This window comes from Saccoglossus kowalevskii, chromosome 10, assembly GCF_978046115.1.
Source record: "Saccoglossus kowalevskii chromosome 10, keSacKowa6.1, whole genome shotgun sequence".
NCBI classification, from domain to species: domain Eukaryota; kingdom Metazoa; phylum Hemichordata; class Enteropneusta; family Harrimaniidae; genus Saccoglossus; species Saccoglossus kowalevskii.
In genome coordinates this window covers 13,459,546-13,471,580 of record NC_140650.1, presented here as the reverse complement: position 1 = coordinate 13,471,580, position 12,035 = coordinate 13,459,546, and the positions used below count along the sequence as shown (strand labels likewise).

Sequence of the window (12,035 nt, the reverse complement as noted above, 5' to 3'; positions counted from 1 at the left end):
CTGAACTGCATTCTTCGAAACAAAATGGCCATCAGTCTGATATTTTGAACTCCATTGAAAATAATTTGCTTAAAGATAACATTTTGTTCAATGTGTAACATCAAGTTTAAATCAAGTTCTGGAATGGAGAAAATGTGTGATTTTGATGCATTTTGAGACTTAAAATAACTGTCATTCCAGCAATCTTAAACTAAATCAGAAATCAAATGCATGTGCATCTCTGATATGTGCGTGAAGTTTGAACTTGACCTATCAAGGCATGTGTGAGTTATGGCTGGATACCATCGCACACTAATAAGTTCTAGTCAACCATCTTTTTGGCAATTTTTTTTTTAGGAATTGTGCATTTTTTGACTGATTTTCAATTCAAAATTGCTACAAGGATGGTGAAATCCCAAAGTCATTGTTTTCCTGGTGACAAGTTCACACAATAGCAAATGTTTACGCATTACTGGTAATAGCTGACAATTTTTAGAGTTCTGCTAGAAGCCAGTTTAGCATTTCCTCCACGCTCAGTTTAATATAGTTACAATCATTCGCAGTATTTATATTAAAAACCACATGCAACATGTAGTGCGTATGATGTCGTCACAGCCAACCAGAGAACAATAGCAGCGTAGAATAATAGAAGAGTAAAATACGCACAGTTCTGGCGACAACATTTTGTTTTTGGGCCACATTTATGTATAGGGAATAAGCAGCCAAAAAAATTCATACTAGATATAGATATAATAGCTGTTTGTTTATTTGGTTTGTGGATGACAGGAAAATATTAAATTACACAAAAATATGTATTTCATAAAATGAATAAAACTATTGAAATTTGTTATAATTTAAAATGATACAAATAGTAAAATTGACAATAACCTGAGGGCAGTTGGGTGAAGGGTAAATCAGCACTCTTTATATTGTCAGCAAAAAATGGAAAGCCCTTTCAATTTTGAGTAAAATCAAGTCCAAGAGATTCACCAGTTACACTGATCGAAACCTGGTGTACTGCATGATTTATCAACTAACATATTTATTGTCTTCACTACTATAAATGTTGTTTTGCAATACTGTTAGAATACTGATTTGATTGCACACAAAACACAACTAACCTAGGAAGTATGTAATGTATAATGTTCACTTGAATGCAGTGGTAACAAGGCTAAAATAATTGTCCTATAAATTGAAATGGTGATACATGAAACTCTCAAACTAATCTTAATGGAAAATGCTCCACACTGAATATTAATTTTGTAATATAGTCCATCCTCAATCGTCAAACACAGAATCCTGCATGTGTTTCAATGACCTGACACCCTAAGATGCTGAATATTTTAAATTCAAAGTAAAAATATTCTACGGTAACAAACATAAAAATTATAAAACACAAAATCTGGCTTTGCTAAGAGTATGATTTGTAGCACATTACAATACTTTGATAAACACAGTTACAAATGTCACCTGCCTCAAATAACAATAAAAACAGCAGAGGATATGGTTGAAATTAGATCCATGATTTGAAATAAAAATGATCAGAAATGTATTTGTTAATTTTAGAGCAAATGGGCATTGCCTACTGATATTGATCAACATTTTTGATAATATCGTATGTAAAATAATATGTAATGATCCGATTTAATTTGTGCAGGTGACAATACTTGACTATGTTCAAAGGGTTAACAAGGTGAAATCCAACATTTTAGTAAATGTACTCTTGGTTTTTCAAAAACAGCTAATGCATAGCCCATTATAACAATTGTTTTGCATAAACTATAAAACACTGAAAAAAAAATACAAAATTATATGCATAGTTATTCTTGATGCAAGAATATGTCCTCACTCACTTTACTTCATTCAATGAGATGGAAGAGTTGAAAATAATCCTATGGTAGACACATCACTGTAGTATATGAGTTATGTGACCCTGCAAAATGAATAGAGTTAAACAAGGGTAAGCTCTCTGTGTGGCGGACGATGCTAGAAGACAAAGATTATTGAAAAAAATGTATCGATGATAAAAAACCTAAACATAAATAAAGTAAAGGCAACATTTGTTCACATACATACCATGTACATACAAAGTATAAACAAGCAGTCTGTCGGCTGAGATAGCTCCGCTGTCAGCAATGCACATTAGAATTAAAGAACTGAAGATATCATTAGAAAATGAACAATATGTATATAAAGGGCAATGGGACAAATCTGAAAGAGGTCTACATGTAGTACCTATATATGTAATATAAAAGCTATCGGACTTGCGGTTTTTAACAAGAAGTCGAAAAAATCACTTTTTACCAAGAATGACAAAAATATTCACCAAAATTAGAGAATTGAAGATATCAGCACGAAATTAACAAATCTGAAAGAGGTCCACATGTAGTACCTATATATGTATTATAAAAGCAATCGGACTTGAGGTTTTTAACAAGAAGTTGAAAATATCACTTTTTACCAAAAATGACAAAAATATTCGCCAAACTTAGAGAATTGAAGATATCATCATGAAATGAACAAATCTAAGAGAGGTCTACCCAAGGTACATATACACCAAGTATCAAAGCATTCAGTAAAAAAAGTCGAAAAAGTAAACATTGACACGGACGACAACGACGGACAATCACTCATATGATAAGCTCCACTCGACAAAGTCAACAGCAGAGCTAAATCAAAGAAAGCTTAGAAAGAACTCCCTTGTGCTGAGAGTATTGGAGACACATTAAATATAATTCGAAATTACTTAGCTGAAAACTAATTATGCAAATCAGAAAATTAATATGACCAGATTTGAGTGTAAAACTAATGAGGTCTGCGCAATGTAACAGAAAATCTATGTCTCCAAGTTTAATTGAAATGTGATTAGAACCAAAAAATTATGAATTATTATGCTTATTAGGGAATTAATATAAACAGATTTTTACCCCAAACTAATTAGGTTTGTACATTGTCCTAGAGCATCTTTGTACTAAGTTTCATTGAAATGGAATAATTAGCACCGTGAAAACTCCAAAATTTCGACCCCTCTAAAAATTCGACCGGTTATTTATTTGCCGGGTTTCGGTGTTTTATTTACCTCCAAATTTTCGACTCCACTAAAAAATGCCGACTCATTCTTATTCGAAAATTGCGACCAGTTTTAGTTTTCCCCCAAACGAAAAAAAAAACGATGTGAGCGTTCAAACGGGACCTTCCTCGAAGGCATGAATCCGGGTTTCTGATTGACTGAGAGATTTTTATTTTATTGGTAACGAAAATATATTCTAAATAAACGAAGTTTCAAATAAAAACGAACACAAAAATCTCGGCATGCTGCGTTTCTGAATTGTTGATTATTACTGTACTCAGTAGTGATTATAATAATGTACACAAAATAAATTTGTTGAATGGCTATGAAATACAAATAAAAGTCAACTTAGTTTCATCGTAAGCGAACGATTCCGGTCTCGTATAAACGTTGGATATCCACCATGTTCTCTTAGGTCAAATAGGTCAAATCGCTAATTAACCAATCAAAAAGCTGGATGATGCCAACGTGTTCAAATTACCATAGCTTATTTAAATATGTTAATGTTATTGAACGCAATGCGGAAGAGATTGATGTTGTAGTACGATATTTTGGCTTGGATTTTGATGCGAAAACGGCATGATTTTTTTTAAATAAAAAAATTAGTTGTTTTTAAAAAATAAACTGGTCATCTGAAGAATAATTTAACATTGTTCACAGTGATAACAGCTCATTCTCGAAAGGAAGCTTACCCGCTCACGCTAGTCACGATAAAAATCATACACGTGTACTCTTGAATAGACAGACGTCAATGACTACGGTAAAACTTAGACTCTATTTTAGCCGGCAGGATTGATTGAAATGTCCGAAAAATGACGACAAAATACACCTTAAAAGTCCCATTTTATTTTCTTAAATCCCATTTTACTTTTTAATCCAAGGGCGAATTTACGGCAGAATTTGGTCCCTCAAATAAGGGACACGTGAGCTTTGATTCTAACACTGCACTGGGTCGGGGAGATCGTTTGCTAAACTTCCATGTATCTTTTGTCCAATGGGTACCTGTACTTCGAACATTCGCAAGTTTTCCTAGGTAGTGCGAGACAGCTTTGTCTTTTGACCTATTAGTTTTGTGCTGACCTCTTCTCCGCATCTTGATGTTTTGTTTTGCTTGTCATAATACTCACTGATTGATGACTTTGTTTAGATTTTGAGTTACAACTCGGCCACGACCTTTGCTTTTACCTTGAAACATGAGGAAGTTTACGTCAATTGACCGACATTGCATTTTTTAAAAACTAATGAAGCACACTGTCTATCATCCCCATTTTTTTTTGCTGATTTCTACTCTGAAAAATTCGACCGTCCAAAAATGCACCTTAATTTTGACTCTAAAAACACGTCACATTTCTAACACCAATTATTTAAAACCGGTCGAAATTTTGGAGTTTTTACGGTACTTTAGATATCAGTGTGAAAGCTTAAAATTGGTTAATTATGCAAATTAGGTAATTAATATGTACAGATTTTAACCCACAATTATTCAGGTCTGTCTATTGTCCTACAGCATCCATGTACATTCATTGATATGTGATGTATAGTACCTGAGATATCAGTGTGAAAGTTGGTTAATTATGCAAATTAGGTGATTAATATGCACAAATATTTACCGGAAACTATTTGGGTCTGCATAATTCTAGATTCATTGAAATGTGATGATTAGTACTTTAGATATCAGTAGAAAAGCTGAAAATTAATTATGCAAATTAGGTAATTAATATGCACAATTATTTACCCTAAAACTAATCAGGTCTCTGCATAGTCCTAAAGGATATATGTACCAAGTTTCATTGAAATGCGATGATTAGTACTTGAGATACCCGTGGAAAAGCTGAAAATTAACTAATTATGCAAATTAGGTGATTAATATGCACAAATATTTATCGAAAACAATCAATCTCTGCATAGTCCTTGAGTATGTAAGTACCAAGTTTCATTGAAATGTAATGCTAACTACTTATATCAAATGCTGAAAATTAATTAATTATGCAAATTAGGTAATTAATATGTACTGATATTACAATAAAAACTATCAGGTCTGTGCAGTGTCGTATGACATCTATGTACCAAGTTTCATTGAAATGTGATGATTAGTACTTGAGATATCAGTGGAAAAACCGAAAATTGACTAATCATTATGCAAATTAGGTAATTAGTATCCACGGATTATTACCAAAAACTAATCAAAACCTAGCATTAGTTCAGAGCATCTATGTACCAAGTTTCATCAAAATCCAATGAGTGGTTGTTTAGATATCAGTGGAACAGTCATGGAACCACTAAAAAATAGCTAATTATCATGCAAATTAGGTAATTAATATGCACGGATTTTTACCAAAAATTAATCAAATCTGCGCATATGTTCAGAGCATCTATGTACCAAGTTTCATCAAAATCCAATGAGTGGTTCTTTAGATATCAGTGGAACAGTCATAGAACAGCTAAAAATTAGCTAATTATCATGCAAATTAGGTAATTAACGAGCATGGATTTTTACCAAAACCTAATCAAATCTGCGCATTGGCCCAGAGCATCTATGCACCAAGTTTCATAAAAAACCGATGTATGGTTCTTGAGATAGCAGTGGAACAGTCGGACACACATACACACACACATACATACACACATACACACATACACACATACACACATACACACATACAGACACACTAACTGCAAAGACTCCCATTTTGTGCTTCGCACATGGGAGTCAAAAACAGATACCGGTATATTTTTTATAATTGTGTGTACTCTGATGATTTTCTGTTGGATGTATTTTTTGTTTACCTGCTTCATTAAATGTAGAACATACAAAGACAATAGGCTTTCCCTTGTATATTTATGTAAATTCATCATCAGCATCACTTGCTCACCAAAACAAAGGTAATACACCGTATGTAAATTGCTCTACTACTACTACTATTACTACCGGTACCATGTAAGGCAGGTTATTTAGACACTATGTAACTATTACTATACTTACAGGTTCACCTGCCATGCATCTGATGCACATCCTTCGTTTAACAGGAACGATCTGAAAAATAATACAAAACCATTATTTAATAATAATTTAATAGCATTAAACCTGGTTAAAAAGTTAGTGATTAGATTGTTTGGTTGGTTCCTGAAGGAGAGAATTTTCTAGCAATCAAGTGAAAATCAATGATACCACTTACAAACTGAGCACATAACTGAACCAACCAACGGTTTTGCAGTTTAGTTGAAGAATATATACAAGGCAGAATTTGATGAGTCAAACAACTGTCAACAAACAAGCTGCTCTCTGATTGGTCTAACTGTTAGGTGTTATGGTTGGGTAGCCAATCAGACACAATCTTGTAAGTCGCTTCACATTGACAGTTTTGCATCTGCCTATGAGTGAACACCATTCCCCAAACTAGAAATGCTGCTGTCCAGACAACATTGACTGACACGGAACAGAATATTTTACCTCCCAGGTGCTGGGAAGATATGTTATTTTACAAACACTAACTACACATTAAGGTAGATGCCTACTCCTGATTTCAAAAACCCAGAATTTATTCATTTTTTAATAAATTGTACTTCCGGGCAATATAAGAATATTGACTTTAAAAAATGGGGGTCACCAGGTTAACTTTTAAGTATTTTAGTGGATAGCGGCCATTTTGGCAGTATTATAGTGCTTTTACCATAGGTTCCTATGGCATATATATTATGCCATATCTCAAATTGTAGGCTGGTGACATAGTCTGAAAAAATAATATATTGTTAATGATGGGATACTTTTTGTTTTCCTGAATTTTTTCAAAAATCTGGGTTTTAAAAAGTGTTGAAAAATGCAATTTTTGCTTGACATTGCGCTCTACTAAACTGTTCTAAAAAATTGTTTTGAAAAAACATCACTGTAACACACAATAGAATGCTATTTTATGGTGCAATGGGACAATAGCTCCATGATTTTACATAATAAACCAATGAACACTGTCATGTGATTTTTGACCAAATTTCTAAAAAAAATATGAGTAGGCTTCTACCTTAAGTCACAATGTGTTTTCTTTTCTATACTTGGACCTACAGATCTACAGCTAAACAAGCAGCCTATCGGCTGAGATAGCTCCGCTGTTAGCAATGCACATTTCAATTAAAGAACTGAAGACATCATTAGAAAATGAACAATATGAATAGTATCAAAGCAATCGGACTTACAGTTTTCAACAAGAAGTCGAAAATATCACTTTTTACCAAAAATGACAAAAATATTCACCAAAATTAGAGAATTGAAGATATCATCACGAAATAAACAAATCTGAGAGAGGTCCACATGTAGTACCTATATATGTAGTATCAAAGCAATTGGACTTGCGGTTTTTAACAAGAAGTCGAAAATATCACTTTTCACCAAAAATTGACAAAAATATTCACCAAAAATAGAGAATTAAAGATATCATTACAAAATGAACAAATCTGAGAGAGGTCCACATGTAGTACCTATATATGTAATATCAAAGCATTTGCACTTGCGGTTTTTTTACAAGAAGTCGAAAATATCAGTTTTTACCAAAAATGACAAAAATATTCACCAAAATTAGAGAATTAAAGATATCATTACAAAATGAACAAATCTGAGAGAGGTCCACATGTAGTACCTATATATGTAATATCAAAGCAATTGCACTTGTGGTTTTTAACAAGAAGTCGAAAATATCAGTTTTTACCAAAAATGACAAAAATATTCACCAAAATTAGAGAATTGAAGATATCATCACGAAATGAACAAATCTGAGAGAGGTCCACATGTAGTACCTATATATGTAATATCAAAGCAATTGCACTTGCGGTTTTTAACAAGAAGTCGAAAATATCAGTTTTTACCAAAAATGACAAAAATATTCACCAAAATTAGAGAATTAAAGATATCATTACAAAATGAACAAATCTGAGAGAGGTCCACATGTAGTACCTATATATGTAATGTCAAAGCAATTGCACTTGCGGTTTTTAACAAGAAGTCGAAAATATCAGTTTTTACCAAAAATGACAAAAATATTCACCAAAATTAGAGAATTGAAGATATCATCACGAAATGAACAAATCTGAGAGAGGTCCACATGTAGTACCTATATATGTAATATCAAAGCAATTGCACTTGCGGTTTTTAACAAGAAGTCGAAAATATCAGTTTTTACCAAAAATGACAAAAATATTCACCAAAATTAGAGAATTAAAGATATCAACATGAAATGAACAAACCTAAGAGAGGTCTACCCAAGGTACATATACACCAAGTATCAAAGCATTTAGGCTTGTAGTTTTCAAGAAGAAGTCGAAAAAGTAAAACATTGACACGGACGACGACGACGACGGACAATCACTCATATGATAAGCTCCGCTCGACAAAGTCGACAGCGGAGCTAAAAAGCGTAACAGTGTAGTAATATAATACATACTGTAGTACTTACATGAGAGACAGGAGGTGTATTAGTTTCCATTTCACTGTCAGCTGATTCATCAATATTACAGTTGTTATTGAAATTAACTAGTATACCATCCGGTATGGTACACACAGGTTGTGATGTAAATTTTTCCGCGTCGACCTCACATGCAGCAGGCGAGGGTGACTGACAGTCCATATATTCCCTTAATTTCATTCCATTCTGTAATCCATGAATTCGATGTTCTGTTTCAAAACCTGAGTATGCTGTACCTAAAAAACCATTGGATTGTACAAAGTTCTTTGGCAGTGATGAAACACCATTATTGCAACTTCTTTTCTGCAAGAATAACAAATATTCAGCAATATCAGTCAATTGAACAAGTTACATTGCACCATACATGCATATAAATGCCCAATCCTCAATGCAAAGAACTGCATCATTGAAGTAGTGTTCGCACACAGTTCCTTAGTATGTGCTAAAACATGGGCCCATACTAAGAAAACATGCATGCTTAGTACAGACTAAGTAATGGCTAGGCCAAGCTAGATCTGATACATTTTTAAGACCCAGTGAGGATATTAAAACAGACTAACTAAATGTGTGTGAACTCGTAGCTCAGATTAAGCACCCTCTTGGATTATTTTCAGCAACAAAATACTAATGTTTTATACGTCCAGGTGGTCCAACTCAGCTATAAATTCTGTAAAGGCACATTGAAATAGCTACATGCCATTTTAGCAAATTTGACTCAATACATGAATTAACAAAATCTTAATTTAGCTAAAATGCCAACAATCTCATAAAAATAAAAAGGCTAGCTAAAAAGACTTGTTTTATAGTTGTTGCTCTCCAGTGAGGCCCTGTAACTCACAGCAAAATTGTGGGAACACACTGCGAAATTTCCGGATCAGATTTGATATGCATTTTTCATAATCGAGTCCATTGAAATGTGTTTCGATAATCAAAAGATCTATTCTTCTGATTTCTACGCAGGTTTGTTTTTTTGTCCCTAAATTATTTCATACTTGCACCTTTAACAGATTATTATTTTGTGACAAAGCATTTTCTTTAAAAACCCAGGGGTATATTACACCATCATTATCTTGCGAACCGTAAGTGTGCGAGTTTGAATGTTCTAGTCCGAACGCACTTGATTTGATGTCGGTCCCAATAAGCCGTACTGAATCAAAACTTAAACTCAAGAAAAACTGCAGATTTGCTGCATTATTTTAAACATACACTAAGAAAGGCCAAAATTATGGTATCCACTGATATCATAGAACTCATTAAGCGTGTCAGATAACGAATAATTTCAAGCGTGAGTGTGAACATTGAAGAATACAGTTGGCGTGTCCCGTACTGCTGGAGAGTTTGGGAGACATGGTTACCGTTGTTATGTAAACGCACAACAAGGGATAATCCTCTGACAACATTACTGTACCACTGTACACACTGATTGCTTACAAACAAGCTACCAGTAATCCTTCAAAGTATCTCTGATAATAGATCTAATAAAACTACTAGTATTAAAGAAACAAGTGCGACCATAGCTAGGCGCTATAGAAATCACAGGAAAACAGAACGTTTTTTTAGTCACTGCTTATGAATTATTGGTGAAAAAAATACAAGTTGCTGGGCAAGTATCGCTCAGTTCTCATGGATAGCAGAACAATTACCAAGTTCGTTACGCAAAATTATTATGAAGATTACTGTTTTTGACCATGCTATATCGATATTGCATTTTTTCTTCGTCATTAGCAAGTATAATTTGTTACAACTACGTTCATTCCTTTAAAATAAACAAAGCGTGTAACAGGCCAAACTTTATCTAGGCAATCAATTTGGTTTTACTAATATTATTTTGTAAAAAACAAATCGTTAACCTGTGTGAATGGATTGAAACCACTGCTGAAGATAGAAAACTAAAACAGCACTGAGTTGCAGCTTTTTCTTTGCCTTGTCTGTCATCGGCGTCTTCACTTGCTGTCTTTTCCTCATCATTGCGTTAGTAAAATGGTGCGAGAAAAATAGAATATTGACTTGGAGAATAAAACGATTTAAAAGTTACGCAAAGTTATGACCATGTTTCTCCGAGTCTTGATTGACAATAATACTGTGTATGAACATCATAAAGACGCCTATAGTTGTCTGGAGGGGCATATACAAATGAATGGAGGCCTTGGGGTGAGGGTTAGAGTTAAGAGTAGGGGTGGGGTACAAAAGGAACTCTTCTCAGAAAAAGCACACACTTTTCTTACTTGTCTCAAAAAGACAAACCGTCAGATGTAGGGTAGTGGTATTCGCCACGGTTACTAGTATTTAAAGAAAGAATGAAATGGCACTAGCTAAAGTATTGCTACAGGAAGCAATATAGCTATATCATAAGCTAACATAAGTGCCGCTTCATTCATTCTTGCGGTCACAATAATACTTCCATGGTTGTAAAATGTACTTACCGGACGCCTTGTTTGGTCACATGGACCCGGTGTGTGTTGATCAACAACAATGGCGGTTTCAAAGCAAAACTGCTCTAACATATTTTCTCGCCGCCTCTTGCCGCAGAACATGCCGTTATTAATCTCTTTTTTTTTTTTTTTTGCGAACACTCTGGTAAGTACAGCTGCATGTATGTCAAACTGTCTCACGGTGATAATAATGTCGTTAAACTAAACCTCTCGTGCCAAGCTTGTTTCGATCACTGATATTCTCCACTCAAAAATCATGCAGCATTTCAGACCCTGGGAAAGTAATATGGTATATTCGTACAGTGGTCAAATAAAATTATACAGCCATGAATCATGCAATGTTTTTTCGGCTCTGGACGGATGATCTGAACATTTACTTTTAAATAAAATATAATAGTGCATCATGATTTTTGTCACCAACCACAATATCTCTATCACCCATAGAGGGACTGTACAAAATTACAAAATGGCTGGCTGGCGGTCATCTTGTGCAAACGAATGCAGTTGCATATTCATCTGATCACGGTTATTAACCGAATCTGATTCATACACTATGCCTGGGCCAATCTTAGACTTGCTTGCAGTCTGTTGCGATTCCGATGAAAAATTCTAGAAAAATAAATATACATTACATAAGCGAGTTGTGAACGCAAAATATGCGGTTACGGGACTTTCGCGTTCACCCCTCGTTACGCAGTTTATATTTATTTTTCAAGAATTTTTCATCGGAATCGCAACAGACTGCAAGCAAGTCTAGGCCAGTCCATCGCATCTGGTCATACATGTATATTCTGGAAATTGATTTTAGTTACTCATTATTTGATTTTGTTTCCTGATTGAATATGTAATCCCCTAACTGGCCACCAAAATTGTTAATAAAATGCTGCTCAATAACAGTAATTCTGACATGTCTTTCCTGTGCACATTATTCCTGTAACACAAAGACTGGGAAAAGACTCTTTTTTACTGTTATTTTTTCTTTTTCTGTTATACTTTTATTTTTTTATGTTTTAAATATATAATTTGTGTATCATTTAATCTTTATTGTATGTTAGTCCAGATCTCAATGGAGATAGGTTGACAAAGTTATTATTGTTATTACAA

At 33.9% G+C, this 12,035-nt stretch overlaps 1 protein-coding gene across 1 annotated transcript; it reads right to left on the bottom strand.

The window, feature by feature from the left end:
• Positions 1–1,757: 1,757 nt before the first annotated feature.
• Positions 1,758–11,188, bottom strand: LOC144351921 (uncharacterized). The gene is made up of 4 exons (XM_078009178.2): positions 10,923–11,188; positions 8,491–8,802; positions 6,033–6,083; positions 1,758–1,912 (listed from the first exon to the last, which is right to left on the bottom strand). Exons 1-4 carry the CDS (start codon positions 11,031–11,033, stop codon positions 1,886–1,888), a joined length of 501 nt encoding a protein of 166 aa, XP_077865304.2. The 5' UTR covers positions 11,034–11,188; the 3' UTR covers positions 1,758–1,885.
• Positions 11,189–12,035: the final 847 nt, after the last annotated feature.

Excerpts from the sequence above, each read along its gene's own strand:
- LOC144351921 (XM_078009178.2), bottom strand. The coding sequence starts at position 11,033 with ATGTTCTGCGGCAAGAGGCGGCGAGAAAATATGTTAGAGCAGTTTTGC. Across the intron at positions 8,803-10,922 it reads GTGACCAAACAAGGCGTCCG|AAAAGAAGTTGCAATAATGG; the intron begins GTAAGTACATTT and ends TTATTCTTGCAG. Across the intron at positions 6,084-8,490 it reads ATACACCTCCTGTCTCTCAT|ATCGTTCCTGTTAAACGAAG; the intron begins GTAAGTACTACA and ends ATTATTTTTCAG.